The sequence below is a fragment of the Zea mays genome, chromosome 1, assembly GCF_902167145.1.
Source record: "Zea mays cultivar B73 chromosome 1, Zm-B73-REFERENCE-NAM-5.0, whole genome shotgun sequence".
Taxonomy (NCBI): domain Eukaryota; kingdom Viridiplantae; phylum Streptophyta; class Magnoliopsida; order Poales; family Poaceae; genus Zea; species Zea mays.
Genome location: NC_050096.1, coordinates 231,773,460 through 231,797,564, shown reverse-complemented (window position 1 = coordinate 231,797,564; position 24,105 = coordinate 231,773,460). Strand labels below are relative to the sequence as shown.

The window sequence follows — 24,105 nt, the reverse complement described above, 5'->3', positions numbered from 1 at the left end:
AAGGTGTAAGCCTAATTCCCTTTCAGTACTTCTGATGCATGATAAGCCCCAAGTTTAATACCTTTCCGGTTGAATTTTGCCTGCAAATTCATTTTCCACTTTTATGCATAATAATAACCAGGCTTTCTGTGATTTTGCTGCGATAAAAAATGAAATAAGGCACATGGCCATGCTTTGCTCTTTACCTGATCACCTGTTTTACCTTGTGTATTGCAGGCAGCTGACTGGCAATCAAGTTTTTCTAATCCACCAAGGAAGATCATAGTACTGATATCACGCCTTCTCAGTGATGCACATCGGTATATTTTGCGATGCCTGAGCAACCATGGAACCGTCTCACATTGTGCTGTACTAACAGCTATTTCAAAGGTGCTTAATCCCTGCAAGAGTATGATGTGTGTAGTCTAGATTGCTTTTGAATTGCCTGAATTCTGCCATAAAATTTATGTCTTGTCATACATATTTCCCTATAGTATATTTGGATGAATTTACGAATTTTTTGCTTACTTCTCTTTTGAAAAGCAGAAATATTCTTGTCAGATTCAAATAGATTCTGTAGGCGGCACTTCTTGTATCTGAACTGTTTGATCATTTTATCTTCTCAGTTATAGTCTTGCAGCAACTTGCATAGTTGCATGTTCCTAGCGGATTCGCCACACTTTCTGTTTGCCTAAGATTAGGTATAGTAAGGTTAGGCACCACCAACCAAACAGGCCATGTATGACAATACCTTATTCACTGTTTACTATATGCTTGAGGAATATGGTTTCTTTGTAATCCACGATAACTTCAGCATCACTAAGAAAAATGCTACATAACTGTTTATCGTACTATCGCTATTCATCTTGTTTTTGAAAGTGTGCTTGAAACTATATCGATATACTGCCTTCTTTTTTTTGCAAGGACCTTGAATCATTTGGGAAATTTAATGCAGATTGGACACTCAGCATATGTTGATTCTCCACTCGGGCCAGATGCGTTTCGGGAATATGAAACCTTACTTATTCAGGACCATGATGAGCTTCTTAAGAAGTCTGAGAATTTAGACAGACATAAAGAAAGCATTCATAAAGAGGCGAGTGATTTTACCTCTGACGTTGATAATTATTCTAAGTGGGGTTCTGGGGTGCATTATGGCTCTAATTCTGAATCCAGCCCAACGAAAAGGGATTTTTTTATGACGAAATGGGCCAGGTAGAAGCAAGAGGGAGAAGACTATTTGTAGCTGTGCGTCACTTTTCGATGATTTTCTCTCCTATTTCCTCAAGGGTTTTTGTTTTGCCCTCTGAAGGCATAATTGCTGACTCAAGCCTGTCGAATCATCATGAGGATTCCCTTGGCTCTGGTTTACCCTCCATATCTACTGGTAAACCTTTTGATAGTGACGAGGTACCACCAGGAGTGACATTGACTGCCCAATTTTTGTACCATTTGGCCAATAAAGTAATGATTTACACATCGAGATTATTCTCTTGTGACTTTTATCTGTTCTTTAAAGTCATACACTTTGTTGATCTCAATTCTTCATTGTAAAATGTGTTCAGATGGACATAAAGCTTGATATATTTTCACTTGGTGATACATCAAAGGTCATTGGAAAGCTGATGATGGATATGAAAAGCTAAAATCGTCCCATTATTTTACCTAATGTCCTGTAACTAATTGACATCAGAGTTTGGCATAAGCGCATTGTTTGGAATACTGGACATAGGAGCGTTAAAGATTGGTGATCTGGATTATGGTGGTACAGTGGCTAGGAATGCACTTGGAGTTCAATGCTTAGGGAATGAGTTTTCTTCGTACCTCAGGACACTTCAGATGGTTGTTGTAGTTCATATATGCACCGTCGACATTGTTATACAACAATGCTACATTTGCACGAAACTGAACGCTTCTATTTTAATGAGCTTTTATTGCTTTGTTTCGACGCGGCATCATGGCTTTTGGAACCAAGTTGTTAAAGCTGCATTTTGGATATTGAATCAGTTGTTTCTGGAACGTTTTGCAGATCACCAGCAAGATCGAAATCTCCTAATGTTTCTGTAAGTTCCCTTCATCATTTTGATAATAATTTTTTGTTATTTTGTTGCCTATTTTTATATCTACTAAAATGTCAATGTAGCCAGCAAATGGTGAAGCAGCAAGCCCCAAGAAGCAGAGCCCATCTGGCTCACGCTCTCCTGATGTAAAATGATTCTACTCTTATTTGTTGTAGTTGTTAATGGCAAACACAGCTGAACTGACAACAATCGATCAAAATTTGCAGGCGAAGCCTGAATAAAATTGCTATGCTGTTAAAGGATTCCAGATGGAGTCAGGAGCTCTTCTTTTCTTAACATTTGTCAAAATTTGCTGTAATTATATGGCCATAATCAATTTGGATTTGGTTTATCATGAAACTTGTTATAGTTCAACAATAAATCTAGGTATAATATTGTACTGTTTGCAATTTGTAATGGTTTAAAGGTCATGGATCAACTTTCTTAATTGTTACTTGATTGTTCTTGCTTGTTCTTGCATATCCCTGCTATTTGTTTGATGGCTACCATTGTTACTTGATTGTTCTTGCATTTCCCTGCTATTTGTTTGATAGGAAATTGTGCATCACATTGTTCTTTGACACTGAATTGGCCAGGTTCAGTGTAATTTTAAGTGTAGGGCTGCACAATGAAACATCGGTTCAGTCTACAAACAGCACATGTTGAGTGTACTCTCACTAAAACACATGTTCAGTCATACACAGGTTCAGTCAACATTGCAGGTTTAGGTTAGTAACTGAACCTTGTGCATGTATATTCTGTTTTTTTTGTCAGGCCTTGTTGATTAAAGTGATTAGTTTTGTGTACTCTGGAAAAGAAACCTTCGATGCTTACTGGTGACTTATTATTATTGTTAGAGATAAATCTGTACAGCCCCATAGGGCTTCTATATTTTTGGTATGATTCTATTTATGGTAGAGATAGAGTTTGTTGCCATTAGGTTGGGCTTTGTAGTGCAATGGTTAATTTTATCACATGCCTCTCTTTCTATCAGGATTGATCTTTACACATACAATCAATCAGCTTCCAGTATCGGCTCCTTAACCTGACTAAATTGTTTTGCTTATTAAAAATTGCAAAGTGTTCCTATTCAAGTTGGGCAAACGCCCCACTCTTGCAGTACTTTATCTCATTGCTAACTCGAGGGAAGCTCAATGCCTTTCAGTCTCTTGAGCTATCTGCACTACAGGAACGTAAAGCATTTTCGGCGAGAAATTGGTTTGCAAAAGATAAGCCGGAGGGAAGCAGTGCAGAAGATAATCACTCGAGTTGTTGCAGTGCTGAGCGCCAACGAAGAAAAGTAAACAAGCGACGCAAAAAAAAGGATCTATGGATGTCCAGCTGCGTCGGGAGGTGGCTACATCAACAAATGAAAAATAAAAAAGTGAACTGTGGACATCCGGCGCGTTGGCTACAAGATATGAAAAATCATGCGCAAAAAAAAGCAACGATATGATTTGGTTGTTGAGATTTTACAGATTATCATCTAAAATTAGAGTTTGTTGTATACACCCATCCATTAGGAACTTGTCTATCTTTTTTACAACCCTAAGACTCTAAATTTTGCTAGGATTTATACCTAGGCTGTTGGAGTTGCTTTAATTTGTTGTATTCCTTATTCTACTCAGATGTAGTGGTTATGATATATTGGGTAATCATCGGCAAGCCTACTTACTTGTGTCTATCTTTTGATGAAAGTTGTTATGATTATCTTTAACTTTTGTAGTGTTGCTGCATGTTGTATTGACCTTTATCATCTTAGGGCTTGTTTGTTTCGCTATCAATCCATGTGGATTGAGTGAGATTAGGTGAGTTTAAATCCTAAATAAACCAAAATCGTTCATAATTTTTTTCAATCTCATCTAATCCATATGAGATTGAAATAACCGAACAAGACCTTAAGAGAAATATAACAGTGTTGTTAAGATCATGCAATTTTATATATACCTAATTTAGGACGAGAAGTCATATCATGATATATTGTTTGATTTACGATACCACACATATTATGATTTCATATGTTTTCCGTGGCAACGCACGGGCATAGACCTAGTAAAGATGAGCAACGCCGCAGCGGTCGGTAGCCGAGCAGTAAAAGGACAAAAAGGAGTAGGCCAGCATGATCAGTCAGTTCCATTTCTGTTTGTCGACACTGGTGTAGAAACGACCCCCTATCTCCAACTGGTGCTACACAGTCTAGAATAGAGATATCAATCTTTAGTTTCGATTGCATAACCTAAAACTAAAGAGAGGTTTGTTTGAATTGGAACTAAAGAGTAATTGAATTGATGAATACGCCTACAATGATCTTTTAGTATTGGTTGAAATCACTAACTGATATCAAAGTGTTTATAGACTCTTTATTCTACATATTTACAAATTGATATAGATAGTTATATATATATATATATATATATATATATATATATATGAATTAATATATGTATATTGATATATACAAATAAATAATAATAGTAATATGTGTATATTTAAATGAATAATAATAGTAATATATATATATATATAAGCAAGTACCATAAAATTTACTAGCTACTAAATATTTTTATATTGTTAATATTTATCATTTTTGTCTTGTAATTAAGTCAGAAGATTTCATAAGCCATAATAGATCTCCTCATTTTTATACTATCTCGTTATATATGAACTCTATTAGTTGTTTTTGAATTCCTTCAATCTTTTTTTAAAGGAGTATGTCTTCCTACATTTCCATATATTCTGATTTGTCAAAAGTATTAACATATTTATTATATTAGATTTAAAAGTGACACACTTTATTATTTTGAAATCAACATTAATACTGAATACTTAGCTAAGCAGTCTATTGGTGCTTCCCTCTCAGGTATTTTCTTCGTGAAGTGTTTCTTCACCTCGGCGCTGTGCTTGTTGTGCTCTTGCTTGTTCTTCAATTTGCATATATGGCAATGTTTCTTCACCTTGGTGCTCGCGACAAGTTCAAAAACAAAGATGTGACGAGGAGGCAAATTATAGTGGCAACATGTCTTGTAGATAAACTAGCCCTTAGAACAGAAAATAAAAAAGGTATGTTCAACTTATCGAGGGATGACCCCGGTCAAAGAGTGCGGTAAGGAAAGGAGCCCCTAATCGCTAGGATCAGTTGGTCAGTTGGGAGAGACTGGCTGAATGTGACGGAAGGGAACTACTCGATTGGATCACATGCCTGGTCCCAGACTGACTCGCCATAAATAGACAACCATATTTAACCACGCCAAGCACCGACTACGAAGGCCAAGGATCGACCTAGACATAATGATGACACATGAAACCCTATCTTCACGTCTCGTAACAGATCTGACGTGGCACTAATGGGTAACTCTAATGGAAACTATATGCATCGGTTTCAGCCCATTTTAGCAGCAAGTGCCTTCATTTATAATCGAGGATAGCCTGGATAGGGTATAAATAAAACATAGAGACACGGGTTTTGATTAAGTGGACGTGAACGCGAGTTTGTAGCTAACAACCAGGGTCCAAATTCTTATCTGTGTCCTTTTTTACCATTTAAATATGAGGATAACAACGGTAAAAACCGTGAAGCATGAAAAACCGGTACTTTATACGGTCGTAGAGATAAAGATGAACAGATAGTTCGATTTAGATTAAAATTGACTGTTTAGACTGCTGCAGCTATAATTTATAGAGACAAAAAATTTGTAAGAGCTAGTTTGGAAACCCAATTTTTCTAAGTGATTTCTATTTTTCCAAGAGAAATTAGTTCATTTTCATATGAGAAAATAGAAATTTTTTGGGGAAATTATGATTCCCAAGTTAGCCCTAAAAGTAATAAAAAAATGGGTATCGAACGAACACCGGAACACGTACGAAGACATTGGCACGCGTTTGAAGTGTCTGCGGCCTGCTACGAGTGCGCAACTGCGCATAATGCATCGTACTGCAGGAATATGCCGCCGGCAGAAGGAAAGAGAAAGGTATTGCAGTTGCACGCACAGCATATGCGCACCTTTGCATGGCATCCACCGGCGTGCCGCTACGCACAAAAAAAAAAAAAAGTGATCCAGCATTATTTTTGCGTAGGGCCGGTTGTCTTCTTGTCACCATGGGGCGACTATCGAGAAGAGTGATCTTGTATTGTATTTGTATGCATGCACCTACTCCTACCCCTACTTTGTAGGCACATCTGCTGCATCTAGGCCATCGAGTACTACCGGCAACATGTCGGGAACGCCCTTCCGGGAAGCCCACATCGTTTCGTTTCACGGTGGGACTTGGGAACGCCCTTCCGGCAACATGTCGCGCGCGGTTAAGGGAACGCGAACGCCACAGAGAGAGAGAAGTGAATGAGGTCCCGTTCAGTTGCAGTGGGACCAAAAGAACGTGATACGCACGTCAGGCAGGCGGTTGCGGGTGCACATGAGATTCTGACGGAAAACGTTCCGGTCTATGCGGGAGCCAGCCCATACGTACGACGACCGGACCATACCCAACCCGTCGTCCTGCCGTCCAAGTCCCATGGCGAAAGGATGGGGCCATGAGACTGTCTTCAACGGACGCCGCTACCACCCCCTCCTTTATTACTGTAGTCCATATAGGGGCTACAGTACACCCCCTTCACCTTCAGCGCATCCCTCTTCCTCCTCCTCTCCCCTCCCGATTCTTTCTCTCTCCCGCTAAATGGATGGGCACGCTACGGCGCTCGCGTCCCCTCCGGCTGCTAGCTTCCCAGACAAGCCCGCGCGCTCGGAATACTCCGAGGAGGGAGCTCCAGGCGAGTCCACAGAGACCGCACCACCGCCGGAGAACTTTGTCGTGGATCCGCCCTCCGCCGCGATTCATTTGCCTTGCTCCGGGCGGCGACCAGCAGACGCCGTCGTCCACGCGGATCCACTGGGCAGCTTCGCGGAGCGGCGACCCGGTCGATCCGTGCAAAGACGCCGCCGTCGGTCGTCTATTTCCGCCAGTTCGTCGTCTGCGGGACTCACGTCAACGCGAAATAATCGAATCGGCGACAGATCGACGCTCACCAGATCTGCTTCTTTCGAGCTACGACGTCGAAGGTACGCCCCTTTCTCTGCTCCAAGTTTTTCATGTCGGATTCAATCTGTGTCCCAAAAACATCTCCGTTGGTTTAACCGTAGCGTTTACATGTCCATCTACTTGATTAAGTAGATGGATTCATTTGTTCATGGCGATTTGCCCAGTTAGGGTTTACGGGTTGTCCACATCGCCTATTGTTAGGCCTTTACGCTTAACTGATCCGTCGTTATCTTGTAGACCATGTCCAAGGCTTATAGTTTTTCGAGCATACGATAGAACACGAAGACTCGGGTGTGATTTTGATAGTCGTCATCGTGGCGTGCTTATTCTTTGTTTATCCACCTAAGTCGAACAGCTCAAATAATTTGTGCTCATGTCAGTTGTATGTTGATTGGTCAGTCATGCTGGTACACAATTGAATGTTCATATTGGAATGCGAACAACTAAGTACGAATTACCGTTCAATTCCTCATGACAACCCCTTTGTTTGATGCATATCCCTTTTTTTGCATTGTAATAAGTTACTCTGTTTATGAACTCCACTTAGTTAACATACAACCCCTTTGTTTGTTACATCACTAAGCATTGCATGCAACTAACGAAACCTTCACTTATTATGCAGCTTGAAATATTTATTTCATTATTTGACGTCCACTTCAACTAACTGAGGTTCTAAATCCTTTTTTGCTTTAGTTATTTGTTTATAATCAACTTCTTAAGTGTATTGTCCATGTCTGATGTCTGTGCTCCCATGTTTCTTCTGCAAGTTCATTTTATTAGAAGCCACGAACAAATTCACCCAGGCATGGATACTGTGATCAATTAATTTACAGTGCATAGACATTGCAACCAACAATTGTTGGTAAATTGCAACAACATTTTAGTTTATAACTTTGCCACATTTGTTTATTGCATTGGTACCAACATTTGTTTCCTAACTGACATTAACACTTCAATTTACCCAAATAGTAACGGAACTGCCCCTAATTTTTTCATCTATGCACCTTGTCTAGCCAAGGAGGAACTGCTTGACGATTGAAATCAAGATGAGCAGCCATGATGCCAAACTGGTGCAAAACTTGGTCCTCAATCTTGCATCCTCAGTGGAAAGTCGTGCAGTCAATATTAGGACCTTTTTAGAAGAGGCTTTCCGTCATTTGGGTGACGAGCATTACCTTCTGAATGCTCTACTTGCTATTCGAAAAGAGGTAGACCTGATGGAGCAGGATGCAATTGAGAGCAAAGCAAGGTCTGACCCAGAGAAGGATAGGATGGAGGAACAAATTAACCTTGCTCAGGATGCCAAGCCCGTGCCTAGACAAATAACTTTCACCCCCCCCATCCTCACCAGAATTGTATGACGCCAGTGACAATGACTCCTACGACTCCGACAGGTCCACTAGGTATAGCATTTGGAACCTGTAATAATGGTACGTAGAACCTGGTCGTAGTAGTACTAATGCATCCAAATAAAGTAGGAACTTGTCTGGTATCTGTTTGATGCATGCGTAACCGATGTACGAATGGTTGAAGCTTATCTTACTTATGTACGAACCTGTTGTGGGATGCTTTATCCTTTTGTAGTCAACTTATTTCCAATGCTTCATCCTGTTGTTCGTATTGTCTGAAGCTGATTTGCAATGCTTTCAAGTGTGACGTTTACAGTTCAAGTTTGTTATGTGTTGTCCAACTTAATGTATTTATGTATTTCATTCCAGAATGGCTGACAACAACTCAAACAATCCTTATCGACCACCTGCTGCCAGCCCCAATACAGGTAACCAAATTTCCCCCCCCCACCCATGTGGGATCCTCAGATGTGGCAGCCCCAAGGGTTCGACCCAACACAGGCTTCAACATTTACTAATCCTTCAAATTCCCATATGACAAATCCTACCTGGTCCCAGGGACCTAATGACCCATCTGGATATACCTTTCGTACACCATGGAACCCATATTTTGGTATGACAACTCCTGGGGGTCCTCCTACACAAACATGTTTCGGTCAACCACAATTGGTACCACCCATTCCATGTCCACCGGTGCCCACCCATGTTCCCAACCAGACTGACCCTATACCCTTTGAATCCGAAGCAGAACACAGCGTCCAGGAAGTTAACAGCCCTAGCAAGCCGTCAGATACACCAGGGACATTTAGGAGGACGAAGGAACAAAACTTCAAACCTGATGAAGACCTGTTGCTTTGCAAAACATGGTTAGAGATTAGTAGTGACCCAGTGATTAGCACAGGGCAGAGGAAGGAGGGTTTGTGGGCTAGAATAGAGAAAAGGTACAATGAACTTAGAGGTGAGTTTCCATTGAGACTTAATAGGGCTCTCAGCAGCAGGTGGGACAAAATAAGAGCTGAAACAGAGAAATTTGCCGGATTCTACGCAAGAGTCCTCAGGGAAAACCAAAGTGGCCTTACAGATAACGACAAGGTACACTTATATTCAGTTGTAAAACTAAATGTATGGTCATGATAGATGTGAACGTAATGTTATTTGTGCACTGACAAGTGGTAATACATCTTGTGTAGACTTCGAAAGCTGCAACTTTGTATGCAACATCACAGAAAAAGCCATTCCATTTCATGCACTGCTGGACTCGCCTGAAAAACGAACCCAAATGGGATGCCATGGTTCATGGCAGCCCCTGGAGAGGCAATGCGGGGACCGAGCCAGTACGTAGTCTTACACCTACAGGTTCTGTTAATGAAGTACACACTGATGAAGGTGGTTCAAAAGGCAAGAGACCATTAGGACGTGACTCAACGAAAGCATCAAGGAAGAAGTCAATGTCCAGTTCATCCCAATCTACTGACTACCTGTCAAGAATCCATGACATTTAGATAGCAAGATTGAAGCAAAGTGAAGAAAAATCAGACCTGAAACAACAGAACATTGAGTTCATGAAGGAAGTTGAACTGAAGAAGTTGGAGGTTTGAAAGGGAATTAGGCTTACACCTAGTCCCTAAATAATTTTGGTGGTTGAATTGCCCAACACAAATAATTGGACTAACTAGTTTGCTCTAGTGTATAAGTTATACAGGTGTAAAAGGTGCTCACTTAGCCAATAAAAAGATCAAATATTGGATTCAAAAAAGGAGCAAAGGGCCAACCGAAGGCACCTCTGGTCGGGCACACCGGACTGTCCGGTGTGCCACCGGACAGTGTCCGGTGCACCACCGGACATGTCCGGTGCACCAGAGGACTCCAACTCGAACTCGCCACCTTCGGGAATTTCCAGAGGCACTTGCGCTATAATTCACCGGACTGTCCGGTGTACACCGGACATGTCCGGTGCTCCAAGGAAGGGCGGCCTCAGGAACTCGCCAGCCTCGGGTTTTCACTTCGGCCGCTCCGCTATAATTCACCGGACTGTCCGGTGTGCACCGGACTGTCCGGTGCATCTGCGGAGCAACGGCTATTCCAGGCGCCAACGGCTACCTGCAGCGCATTGATTGCGCGCCAGCGCGCGCAGAGGTCAGACACGCCCATGCTGGCGCACCGGACACCCTACAGTGCATGTCCGGTGCGCCACCGGACATCAAGGCGGACCCAGAAGTCAGAAGCTTCAACGGTCGGAATCCAACGGAACTGGTGACGTGGCTGGGGCACCGGACTGTCCGGTGTGCACCGGACTGTCCGGTGCGCCATCAAACAGACGGCCTCCACCAACGGTCAAGTTGGTGGTTGGGGCTATAAATACCCCAACCACCCCACCATTCATTGCATCCAAGTTTTCCAGCTTCCAACCACTATACAAGAGCTAGCATTCATTGCAAAGCACACCAAAAGAGATCAAATCCTCTCCCAACTCCACACAAAGCATTAGTGATTAGAGAGAGTGATTTTTAGTGTTCATTTGAGCTCTTGCGCTTGGATCGCTTCTTTTCTTTCGCATTCTTTCTTGTGATCAAACACTCACTTGTAATTAAGGCAAGAGGCACCAATCGTGTGGTGGCCCTTGCGGGAAGTTTGATTCCCAAGTGATTTGAGAAGAGAAGCTCACTCGGTCCAAGGGACCGTTTGAGAGAGGGAAGGGTTGAAAGAGACCCGGCCTTTGTGGCCTCCTCAACGGGGAGTAGGTTTGAGAGAACCGAACCTCGGTAAAATAAATCCGCGTGTCTCACTTCATTACTCGCTTGCGATTTGTTTTGCGCCCTCTTTCGCGGACTCGATTATATTTCTAACGCTAACCCGGCTTGTAGTTGTGATTATTTTTGAGAATTTCAGTTTCGCCCTATTCACCCCCCCTCTAGGCGACTATCAAGGTTCAGTCCAAGGAAATAGAAGTGCAGGAAAAAAATTGATGATGGAAGATAGGAAGCAAAAGGTTGAAGAGCTCAACAAACTTTTTGCCATGGATATGGATGCTTTACCAGAAGAGTTGAGAGCTGTATACATGGCGATGAGAAAAGGTTTAATTGATTTTTTCATCAACAATCCTATCTGAAGAGTACTTATTTATTTCATAAGGTGTTGCTCACCTTTGTATCGGCGTACCCAATTCATGTGTGTTTGCACTTTATACAATTTGGACTAGTCTGAACATTTCCTTACTATATTCAGAACACTAGCATGGTTTTTGAACATTGTTTATTGTAATAAAATTGATATTCATAATAACGTTGTCATACATGACTAAACGTTTGGCAACATATGCAAATTATTTGTAGCAAATGCATTACAGAGGATAGTTACCATGACTGCTTCACTGACGCCCAACATACATGACTTCCATTGCTACAACTACTTGTACTTAGTTCATAATCGAAATATAGAACATTATTGAATATGTCATTGTATGAATGCCCGTGTACTGTGCAAATAAGAAATAAAAATTAAATTAATAATTAATGGTAGTTATACCCGTGTACTGTAGAAATAAGAAATAAAAATAATATTAAAATTGGATGGTAGTTGAGTTAGTTGATGAAGAAAGTATATAATATTGTTGTGGTGGGGTTTAGAGGATAGATATAGGGGGAACCGTTGTAGAGTGTGGAGAAATAGGGGGAGAGAGAACGCTGACGTGGCACGTGAGTGGGATATAGGGGGAGAAATTTAGGGGAACCGTTGAAGTCAGTCTGAGGGTGTCCACTGATCCAGCCACCGACTCGAAGCGTCGTCCGTTTCCTCCCGAACACTCCCATGGTGCCATGCCGTCCAAACCAGGGTAGTACGCTCTCGCCCGCGCGCCGTCCCAGCACGATGCGAGCGCGCGACGGCGTGTCCCACGCCCCCGCGCGGCGCGGAGTCAGCGCGCCGGCACGCATGACGCAGCCACGCAAATGCTGACCGCGCCGCGTCGGTGGCCGCCAGCGAAGCGGAGCGGCGCGGCGCGGCGCACAAGGGGCGTCGGGCGACCCCGGGACTTTTTCCGCGGCCGGCCAGGGGAGGGTATAGATGTCCAAATAGTGCGGGCCGCCCGTTTGGCCCGTGGCACGGCACGAATTTAGCCCGGTCCAAACACGGCCCGGCACGGTCGGTTATGGGCCCGGGCCGGCACGGCCCGTTTAGCGGGCCGGGTATGGGCAGATACGGCGGCCCGCGTGCTTTGGCCCGGCCCGGCCCGATAAATGGGTCGGCCCGACGGCGGCCCGCATATTTATGTAAATACTGAATATGTAAATACATTTAATTCTCTCATAGTATGTAAATACTAAATATGCGGTCAAACATATATAAAATGCATACATAAATATAAAATGCATACATAAATATTTTGTTGTCTTAATATATATAAATAATATGTTATTATATATGATTAATTCGGTTAAATATATGTATTTATATACCGTTCTACTGTTGGTTCGGGCCAGTGCCCGGCCCGGTCCGTTGAGGCCCACCGGGCCAACGGGCCGGCCCGGCACGATTTTTCCCTGTGCGTGCCGGGTTTGGGCATGTCCCTAGGCACGTGGGCCAGCCCGACCCGGCCCGAAGCATCAACGGGCCGTGCCTGGCCCGGCCCTATTCGTACCGGGCCGAAACGGGTTCGGTCCGGGTCCGTGCCGGGTGGCCCGTTTGGACATCTACAGGGGAGGGGACGCGTGGGCGGTCGGCCGCTCTGCCCGGTACACAAGTTGCGGGCGGCGGTGGACACGGGTGCAGGCTGAGCTTCTTAAGCTTGCTTGCTGCGGCTGACTCCGGCTTTAATTTCTACATCAACAGCTGCCGGCAACTATACAAGCTGTTAGATTTCCCGGGACGCATGTTGGATAGCATCGTCAACCAAATTTTAAAACTGTGTCCCGATATTTTACCCCAGTTTTAATTTTTTTTTACAGTTCTAGGGTTCTTCACATGTTATGTTTTACTTTGTTTTTTTTTTCCTTAAATGCGGCCATTATTTGATACTCCCCCTTCCAGTGTAGTATTAGATGTCGCTTTATACAGCATTTCGCATACCAAAGAATAAGTAATTGAGGGATAAATTTTCGGTCGTATCCATATTAAATAAGGGTCCGACTTCCTCTTTGGTATACGTGTAGCCAGCTATGCATGCAGAAGACAGGAATAAAACCGGACAATACTGTTTTTTTATATCCTAGAATGACATCGTTGGTTACACTACATTTATTCATACATACTAGTACACCGTAGGGAGTACGTGGTTGTACCCTGATTAACAAATGCCAAGTTTTAGTCGGTGATGCTGCTGCCCGCCCTCGACGACCACAGAAGCATTCTTTACAAAAAAAAATGATCTACGAATATACAGTTCATTTTTTTTTGCCAACTTTATGAAAACATCAAATGTTTTTTTTTATCTTGCCGCTAACTCTATTTTATCAGAAAACACTTGTATATTCTTGGAAAATTCCAGGCCGCTATTTTTATCTTCCAGCTGCCTGCCTGCGTGCGTGAATCGATTCTTTTGTGCCAGGTGCATCTATGCCGGTATTTGTCGTACGTACGGTAAAATGGAATGGGACGAAAGATTGCAGCCTCAGGTTTCTCGTCCGTGCCGTGCAGCACAAACGATCTTTGAGGAATATATTTCCCGTTATCTCTTATTTATCTTTCTGATTACAAAATCATTTATTTATTTTTCTGAAACTAATCTATTTAGCCATGTCAATTTTCGAAGAACATCTAAATGATGTGCTGACTGGCACGACAAGCTAGAGACACATTTCTCATTTGTCTCGTATTCATGCATGTTTCTAGTACAAGTTTTATTTTTTTTTTTTGAGATTAATCTATTTAGTCGTGCCAATGTTTTTGGCGCGCACTGACATGTCATTCAGCCTGATGTGACAAGTTTATCAAATGCTGACATATCAGACTTGGGCGTGCCATCCCTCTCTCCCTCTCCATTTCTTCTTTTACTAAGCCACTGGGCAAGTAGTTGGTCCGGTCGTCCGCGTCCCCAAGCTTTCCTCGCCTGGTAATGTTCCTCTCATTTTGCGTCCACAAAATCAAACGAATTAGCTTCAAAATAGTTTTTTTGTACAATAGGAATAGTAGTAAAAAGTTTATTTTTTATAATAAAAAAGTACATAGCGCCGGCCGCCGTGAGAGGACGGTGGCGGCTGGTGTTGCTGTCTCCAGCTTTGGACTGAAATCCTGCTCGAGATATCGACCACGGATGAGGATTTTGAGAGGAGGAATCGGGCGGGTCGATCGCATATATTTGGAGCATCGCCGCATCTATCGGCCTGCATGCATACCCCCTCCTTTCGTGTTGCCGATGGATATGTGTGTTATCTTCCGTCCTCCATACGGTATAGTATAGGCATCCAGCATTGATGCGTCTGGTAGGCACTAGTAGTAGTACTCTTCTACCGTCCACGGTCACATACGGCCTTCCCTGATACACGCCTACCCTCTCTGCTTGTTTCGTGACAAAATTAAAAAAAAACATATCTATCCGATGCGTCTGGTAGGCTCTGGAGTCTGGATCACCTTTTTTTTTTCTTTTTTACAACGGCAGACCCAAGCTCCAACATGCGTCCCGGAAAATCTAACAGCTTTTTCAGTTGCTGGCAGCTGCTATATTCTGACTACTGCGGCTATAATCTATAGCGACAAAATATTATAGAAACCATAGTTCCACTTAGATTAAAACCGTAGCAAACAAGCAAGCAACGCACCTGCACTTTGATAGTAATTTATATATTCACATGTACAAACAAGAGGCAATAAGAAATACATGATTTATGACTCAACTTAGAATAGACTTAATAGCTTGTATAAATAATTTATTAATAAAATACATGAGTTTTTATTTAGAGTATTTTGAAACAATCTATATCTGACTTTTATTGTGGTCCACGGGTGGAAACCTGAGCTCAAAAACAAACCCGACCAAGTTTTTGTGATTCTAACGCAAAAAAAAATGTAGAGAGAAAGATCAAATCCGTACCTCAGCCCAAATTTTATAGAGCTTGGACCTTAAAACCACCCTGCTGCCGTCTCTACTGGCAGCTGACTGGTTCTTGCCTGATGGTGGTGGCCAGGTGCGGACTAGAGATGACAATGGGTACCCGAAACCCGATGGGTTTTTACCCCATTAGGGTACGAGTTTGGGTCAATTTTCATACCCATGGGTTTGTTAATGGGCATAAATGTATACCCAACGGGTTCATGGGTACGGGTTTGTTCCTATAGTACCCAAACCCGTGAACCTGTGGGTTTTTTAAACCCGACCAAACCTAGTGCATATTGTCATTTTATTTTATAAACGAACAACAAACTTGTTATCTACCTATTTACTTCCTAATTTTTATCAAATAGTGAATGTATAAGTAGTTGGTGATAGTGTTGCTTGCTTGCTATTATAGTTATTACTAGCGTTATATATGTGGTGGATGTATAACTTAGTGCAAGGTAACTTGATTATACAACTTATTATTTGTATTTAATTCTCTCTACTAATATTTTTATACCAAATCATGAACTCGTTGTTCATTACATAAATTTTGGACTATGATCTCATTAATCATTACGATACTTATTGATTATAAAAGAATAAGCATATTGGAGATAAAAACCCGCGGGTAACCCGTGGGTACCCGCAAACCCGATGAGTACGGGTTTGGGCCAAATTTCAAACCCGTCATGGGTACGGGTTTTTTAATGGGTGTAAATATTTTTCACGGGTACGAGTTTGGGATATCAAAACCCGGCGGATTTGTACCCGTTGCCATCTCTAGTGCGGACGGTGCGGCCACGGCCTTGCTGGGGGAGGCTGTGGCCTGTGGGTGTGGCTGGATGTTGGCTGCAATAATGATACAAGGATCATTTGATTTTTTTATTTATATTAAAAGTGAGATTTTAAGCACGGAGAAAACCATTTTTTATAATATAGATAGTTCATTTGTTTTGAGGAATATTATTTGGAACGTTTGGATATGATGTTAGTTGGATCTAGACAGGACTTTATCTAGAGCAGATCACCTATCTCATTTCCTATTTCATCTTTTATTTTAAACTTTATTTTGCAAACAGTTAGTGTCGTCTATAGTTTTACGTTGCTCAATACACAGTCCTAGCGCAGCGCAGGAGTTGTCTCGATTCTTGTTTGACCCATCTTTTTCATTGTCGGTGTTTACCATGGTTGGAAACGTTGCGTGCATGCTTGAACCAAACCACTCAACAATCATAGGGGGCCACGGCCACCACGTTTCTTGTGTGTGGCTAGGGCTCTCTCTTACGCCAACCATATAGAAAAAGATATTTAAAAAAGAACCATATATAAAAAAAAAGGAGCTCGGTTTATCGCAAAAGGGACTTCGTCACACCTCAATTCGTGTTGGTGATCCAATCCAATCCAATCTCATCCACAGCTTTCGCGTGCAAACGCAGGTTTAAAATTTAAAACTTGTAAACGACCCCCCACACGCGCATCTTATCGTGGAGTACTGTGTGTGTGTAGTATATGTGACGTACGCAATTAACACACTTTTGTTTTGCCATCCACGCGGCTCGCAAGCGGCACACACGTGTGTTGTGATGAGCAGAGCGTTCGTCCTTGGACAGTAACGTACTAGTACGAGGGGGGAGGACTGAGAGCGAGTCGTTCACTCGTTTATTACACCACGACGACGACGACGAGGAGCGCATGGCATGGATGAGGTCGACGTCCGCGAGAGGTTTTCGTTTTCCGAACACGTAACATGTCATACACACGGCAAAATCTCGTTCCCAAACGCCTGCACCACATGCTACTACGAAGTACCCACTCGATCGATCGCCAGAACAACGTGTCGCCAAAAAACGCAAAACGTAGTGCTCCCACGTCTCGGGACTCCGGACCAGACACACGTAACGCTCTCGGCTCTCGCGGTACGCGTTTTCTAGATTGTTCTAACGCTACTGCGTAGATATACACTTTAGATTTTTATATATCTTCTTTGTATGGTCTAAGTTTTTTTCTAATATATTTTTAAAGACTTCAAACATCTAATTATAGAAAAAGTTTAGCATATTACCTGTATGGCTACAAAGTTTTCTTGACCATTTGGATATTTTGAACTAGGTGGCTTTGCTTTATATGTATGAACTTCATCATCCGCATATTTTGTAGATTGTATGGATGTTGTAGAATTGTTGTTTTGTTGAGGGGCCTAAATGACATAGAGGAAATGTAAGTTAATGGGTTTTATATATATAGGAGTGTTGGAATTCAGGTTAATGGATTTTGTTGAAGACCTATTCCCCCCCCCCCCAAGAGATTATTGAAGATTTCACTCATCTAATTGTGGGAAAACGTTAACGACTTGATTTTCTCACCTTGTACGTTTACAAAGGTTTCGTGTTCTATTTTGAGCAAGAAATATTTTATAGATTGTATGTATGTTGTACTATTGTTGTTTTAAAGATCTAAATGGTTTAAAGAAAATATAAGGTAATTAATTTTCATGGGATTAATATGATACATGCATACATGTTATACCTCGTTGTATATAAATGTTAGTTTTTGTAAAACCTTATATCATTTGAGCTAATGAGTGTGTGTACACACACATTCTTTGGAGATTAAAATCATGACCAGTTCCCAATGAACAGACGACCCCTCGAGGCTATCCGAAGGCGACATTTCAAGACCCAAGTCACATAGAAGACATTTCCCTAATGTTAACCGACCCCACCATCAAAAGAAGCCACCAGGGGGAGACACACTCTTGTTGGGGGCTCGAGGGCTACGTCACGGATTAGATCCCTGGGCTTCTAGGGGGTCACGAGTTAGAAGGAAGATAGGGAGAAGCCCGCCCAGGTGAATCTGCCCCCGAATGACCCAGCGTTGTGCCTAGGGTCGTGCGAGGCGAAGCCTAGCAAGGAGATCAGACGAACCGACATGGAGCCACTCGAGTGGATTCCGCGTTTGGCCCTAGGAAAACTCTTGCCATTAACACCACACACGCCACATTAACTGTGTTTGGCACCGAGTCGCGGCGTGGGAAAGGGCAAGTCTGTCTCCCACTCATGCCCGACAGGTCCTAAGCCTGAGCCACACTCATGACCTATGGGTCCTAGGCCCGAGCCACATTCATGACCTACGGGACCTAGGCCTGAGCTCCACTCATGATCTTTGGGTCTAGGCGTTATCCCCACTTATGACCTATGGGCCCTAGGCATGAGCCCCATTCATGACCTACATGGCCTAGACCTACATAACCTAGACCTGAGTCCTTTGACATCCTACGAAGAACACAAGACGGTGAAGGGAGGCCCGAGGTCAGGCCAGGGAAACCAAGGGTCAACATAGACAGAGGTGGACAAAAGGAGTAATAATGATGTTCGGACTCCCATCGCCGGCACGCTTCACCAGAAGTCTTGAAGAGACATGACTAGATTTATGCGGAGACGAATAATAATGCACGGTAATGCTTTTATCGAGGAAGAACTATTTTGTTTACCCTAGCGCAACGATCCCTTCCAAGAGACGACATTTGTAACCGCCCCTCCTTGATCTACATAAGGAGGGTCAGAGGAAGAGAGTAAATACTCGATACATAGATCCTCTAGCAAACAACCTTTAGAGACTTGGGATCCTTCACTCTCTCGCCTGCTTGTAACCCCTACTACGAGGAATCAGGTGCCGGTAGTGCGAGCCACTGAAGACTATAAGTAGGGATGTTCAATCCGAACATGTATAAATCTTATGCCCACTGAGCACACCATTCGAACCCAAAACACATAAACACAAATTTACTCGTTGGTGCCGGTTTAAAACACCGACACATAATAAACAAAATATCCAAATAATATTTTTTAAAAGAAATTACTTGAGAACTTTAGGTTCTCTTGATTTACAGTAGTTTATTAGGGCATGTACAACATAGAGCCTTTGGATCGATTTTCTAGGTACAAGTGACAACTAAGAGACTGTATGATAATACGTTGAGCCTCTAGATTATTAATACATTTAAGAGACAATTGTATAGAAAATTGTGATGATACTGACTACTCTCGAAGAGCTTCACTTATCCCCATAGAAATTCCTCAAGAAACACCTCAATCAATAGGGTTATACATGCCCTTAGGTCATGTACAACCACATTAATTGAGACATATCTTGGTAGGTCTTCAAGGCTATTCACTATGGTGGTTTTATGATGATTTAATGCATATTTAATAGTGTGCACATCAGATTCTTTGATGACATGATATAATATTTAAGAGAATTGAGTTTTATGGGGTGGAATCATGTCAACTCGTTTCTAAGGTCTTGTAAACCATGTGAAACCTCTATTAAGAGTGATTTGTTCCATCTTCACATATTTTACTAACTTATATCAGTCATTGAATTACAATATTTAATTAGTATGTTTGCCTATAAAATAGTGAAGTGAAATATTGTATTAAGAGACATTATTCCATACATAATTTTATAGCATTTTTGATGATGTGGTAGCGTTGAAAAGAGTGATACAAAATTACTATTGAAAATAATCTAGGAAGTTAAGTGTAAAAAAATCAAAAGAGATGGTGCTTTATTTTACGACTTTTTATAATTATGTATTTTAACTGTATTTATGATTAAGGGCTCAAGTTTGTATCACGCTTTGTCTCTGGAAATATGTTTTCCTGAGCCACGTACAGTTATTATATATAAGTGTGCGTAGTTTGAGGCTGGGTGGCAGTAGAATTTATGACCAAAACGAGTGGTAAATTTTGATCTGGCTCCTATAGGGAAGGACCAGGACCGGGTTTGATCCGATCAGACGGACCCCGTGTTGGAAGGCGGAAGCATATAGGAATAGGAACGCGAGCTGGACTCGAGACTCGAGCGGGGCAAACGGATCCTATCGCCTGTCGCGTCCTTGTCATCGTCGTGTGGGCGGTATAAATACCCTGCAACACCCACCAGGCCACACCCAACCCCACCTTCATTGATTGATTACAGCCCGTTCATCCTTCCTTCCCCCGTCGAATCCCACCTTCCTTCCCCCGCCCGTTAAGCAGCCGAGTCAGCAGCAATGGCGGCCGTGCTGAGGAGAGCCGTGGCGCAGTGCTTCGCGTCGTCGTCGTCGTCGTCGCCGGCGACGTTCGGGCTCCGGCGGTTCCTGCAGGAGCAGCCGGCGTTCCGCCCCGCCGTGCCGCCCGACCGCTTCATGCCCCTGGCCGACCGGATCCGGGACCTCGGGGTCGGCGTCGCATTCCCGCGGATCAACCTCGACGGCCTCGTGCCGCCCGCGCCGGCGCCGGCGCCGGCCAAGCGGGAGCCGGACGCGGCGCTGCCCGCGGCGAGCCTCACGGTGGAGGAGGCGCGCAAGGTGCTGCGCGCCACACAGATGGAGGCGGCCCGCGCGCGGATTCGGGAGTCCGGCGCCGGCGCCGTGCCGTACGCCGACTTCCTGCGCCTCTGCTGCGACGCCGCCGGCCCGGACGCGGGCCCCTCCGTCGCGCGCGCGCTCGACGAGTCCGGATCCGTCATCGTGCTCGGAAAGACCGTCTTCCTCAGGCCCGACATGGTACGATTCTCGCCCCCCGTCTCCTTATCTATATACTACTGCTCATTTCAAATCCATTCACCAGCTTAAATGTTGTTTGATCCCTCTACAAATTTTCCCCTTGTCTAGCTTTTGCTTTTGTTTTTGCAGTTATGATCTCTTAAAAGAGAAAAAGACACGTTGGTTTCTTTACTTCTCTCTTGTGTGCTGATAATTTCTTTCCGGGCGACCGGGTAGAGATTTCATTTGGAAACCACAGAGATCTGATGAGACTTTCCGCGTGTTTTTTTTCTATGTTTCCCAACAGGAAAAGATTCAAAGAAAGGGCGCTGTTCTAAAACGATAATAAGAGATGTTGCCACCCAAAGTTTGGGCAATTTTACTCCGCTCCAAGATGGGAGTTTTTCTTCTCTCAAAACCAGGAGATAAAAACCTTAATTTTAACTCCCCCTGTCCAAATCTTAGAGGATACAAGAATCTGAATCTGACTCCGATGAATGAACATGAGGAGAATTCACCTAACCCTCTTCTAGACACCATTAATTTCGAAATAAAGAAGTTAGTATTTCATTTGGTAAATATATATTGGCAAAGTGTAGTATTTCAATAGACAATTTACAGATGTAGCCCCATCACATGCCAGTGGTGGAGGGTCGAATTGATGAATCTGTTAACTTGTATAAACTTAGTTAAAAATAAGTTAAGTATATAAGTAAAAAAAAGTTTATTGTAGAGTAAAATTGTTAATCTGAATGTTTATGCCACTTTGATTTGATTTTAAGCGTAGGGGAATCTTCTGATTTTGCGGGGAGTAAACCACTAAAGGTTCATTGTTTGATTTTTCATTATATGTGGCACAGAAATATCTTCCCTTTGATAAAACAACTAAGGGAGTTCTATTTTTTTGACATCAGATAAAAATACTTTTTCACCTTTCCTGTTTGTGTTACATCCTATGTTTATCAGACCATGCTGTTCTAGTTACTAACTTACTATTGCTAATCATTTTTTTTCTCCTAGCTGAATGCATTATCGTCACCATCCATTTGAATAATAGGATACTGATGCAGGGCTCAAAAGTTATGGCTAACCTGCTTTCCTTTTGTTTTGGGTGACCGAAACAAAGTTTGGTGAACACTTCACATGCCATGTGACTCAGATTAGTGTCATAGCATTCTTTGGCAGCACTAGAACTCTAGAAGCACCTTTAACCTTTTTTTTAAGAAAAACTTGTCTAGTTGTGTTTTCGGTGGCTACAGCCAGACAGTTTGGCAAATTGCCCCCATTGCGGTGGTGGTGCCGTGGTGGGCTGTTAAAAAAAAGGACATTTAAAAACTCTTTTAGGGCTAGCGTGGCAACTCCATTTTCTATTGAGAAATGAACTAATTTTCCTTGTGAAAATGGAAATTATCTTCGGTAAGCCATGGGATTGAGTTGGATTCTTAGAGAGGATTTTAGTTCCAAACTAGCCCTCAATCCTATGGATTCTAGGAGAGGATTCGAGTTTCCAAACTAGCTCCGGTAATCCAAGGGATCTAGTCAGATTTTCGGAGAGGATTTGGGTTTCGAAACTAGCCCTCAATCCCATGGATTCTGGGAGATGATTGGAGTTAAAAATCTAGCTCTTACATGATTTATTACCTGCATTTGTTCTTTACATGCTACAGTCTAGAGTATATGGTTTTTGTAGGGCATGGTCCAGAGTAGTTGCTGGAGGTGTTTCCCATGCACGTTCCATGTTCAATTATACACAATCTTATCTTGCACAATCCATTCCCACATCAGCATGGGCATTCCGCATTATCTCCTTGCGCAAACTGCATTCTCTATCGCAGACAGTGAAGCAAGAGAAGTTTCTTATTTCGAGAATATCATAATATCTGCATTTAGCATGAGCATAACATTAGCAATCGCTCTTTCTTTTCGATGGATCTCCTATGGAAAAAGAAGAGCAGCCAAGTAAACCGTGGGAATGTTTTTTTGTTGTTGTCTTGTGTTCGATGGCAACACCCAGGTCGTGAAGGCAATCGAGAACGCGATCCCCGTGCGGCACGCCGCCGCCGCCGCCGCCGCGGAGATCGACCCCGCGAGGGAGGAGGAGCTGAGGGCCATGGAGGCGGAGAAGGCGGAGATCGACCGCGCGGCGGCGGCGCGGGTGCGGCGGGAGCTGTGGTGCGGGCTGACGTACCTGGTGATCCAGACGGCCGGGTTCATGCGGCTCACCTTCTGGGAGCTGTCGTGGGACGTGATGGAGCCCATCTGCTTCTACGTCACGTCCATGTACTTCATGGCCGGCTACGCCTTCTTCCTCCGCACCAAGAAGGAGCCGTCGTTCGAAGGCTTCTTCGAGAGCCGGTTCGCGGCCAAGCAGAAGCGCGTGATGCGCGCCCGGGGCTTCGACCTCCGCAGGTACGAGGAGCTCCGGAGAGCCTGCGGCGTGGCGGCGCCGCCGCTCCAGGCCCGGACCCCCTGCGCGAGCGCGGGCGCGGCGCGGGAGAGCGGCCATTGCCACTCCTACTGCCATTGCCATTGATCTTGGCCTCGCTCGGTTCATTCCTTTCTTTTTTTCTTTGTTGTTCATGCCCATTTGGTGGGGATGATGATTCGTGTATCCATCTGATGCGCGCGCGGATGCAAAAAAAAAAGAAGCATACTGAATTGAGGTTTAAACTTGGAACCAGGGCGTCCAAATGATGCATAAGCCATGTCCAACTGTTCGTCCAAATGATGCATCTGCTACGTCTGAGTCTGACTAGAGACCATCATCACTCGTTCTTGTTATCACAATTCACAGTAGAAGTCCTCGCATGGTGAAGTTGAACGTCCGTGACCCATATAAAATCCCAAAGCGGTGCCACTACCAGTCCATCCTTTTTGTTTTGTTTTCACCTGATGTGACCTCACCCGCACCGCACGCCTAACCGCCTACCAGTCTAGTCTCAACTTGGTCCTTCCCAACCGACAAAGGCATCGGCGACGAGCTGCGCCGAAGACAAGGCCCGTCTCCCGTCAGCCCATGAGGCCATTCCTTTTTTCCGTAAAGGCTGGTGGCCTGGTGCTCTCGCCGCCTTTCGCTCGTGACCGTGCGTGGCTTGCCTCGCTCGCTGCCCGCCGTTCGCTCGTGGA

The 24,105-nt window shown here is 43.6% G+C and overlaps 2 protein-coding genes and 1 long non-coding RNA gene across 5 annotated transcripts; all 3 read left to right on the top strand.

The window, feature by feature from the left end:
- The first annotated feature begins 1,902 nt into the window (after positions 1-1,902).
- Positions 1,903-2,328, top strand: LOC103643393 (uncharacterized). Its single transcript, XR_560988.4, has 3 exons — positions 1,903-2,042; positions 2,123-2,185; positions 2,267-2,328. It is a non-coding gene; the product is annotated as an uncharacterized lncRNA (long non-coding RNA).
- A 4,175-nt stretch (positions 2,329-6,503) lies between these two features.
- On the top strand, positions 6,504-11,730 carry LOC103643392 (uncharacterized). Of its 3 annotated transcripts, XM_023301338.2 has the most exons (3): positions 6,558-7,093; positions 8,792-8,850; positions 11,312-11,705. In XM_023301338.2, exons 1-3 carry the CDS (start codon positions 6,711-6,713, stop codon positions 11,335-11,337), a joined length of 468 nt encoding a protein of 155 aa, XP_023157106.1. In that variant the 5' UTR covers positions 6,558-6,710; the 3' UTR covers positions 11,338-11,705. The 3 variants fall into 3 exon arrangements, 2 of the variants coding, with proteins under 2 accessions (XP_023157106.1, XP_008664785.1); XR_560987.4 differs by lacking the exons at positions 8,792-8,850; positions 11,312-11,705 and adding an exon at positions 8,087-8,677 and having other exon boundaries at positions 6,504-7,093; XM_008666563.3 differs by lacking the exon at positions 8,792-8,850 and having other exon boundaries at positions 11,312-11,730.
- Positions 11,731-20,311: 8,581 nt separating this feature from the next.
- On the top strand, positions 20,312-23,704 carry LOC111590560 (calcium uniporter protein 2, mitochondrial). Its single transcript, XM_023301337.2, has 2 exons — positions 20,312-21,000; positions 22,994-23,704. The coding sequence occupies exons 1-2, from the start codon at positions 20,506-20,508 to the stop codon at positions 23,510-23,512; spliced, it is 1,014 nt and encodes a 337-aa protein (XP_023157105.1). The 5' UTR covers positions 20,312-20,505; the 3' UTR covers positions 23,513-23,704.
- The last annotated feature ends 401 nt before the right edge of the window (positions 23,705-24,105 follow it).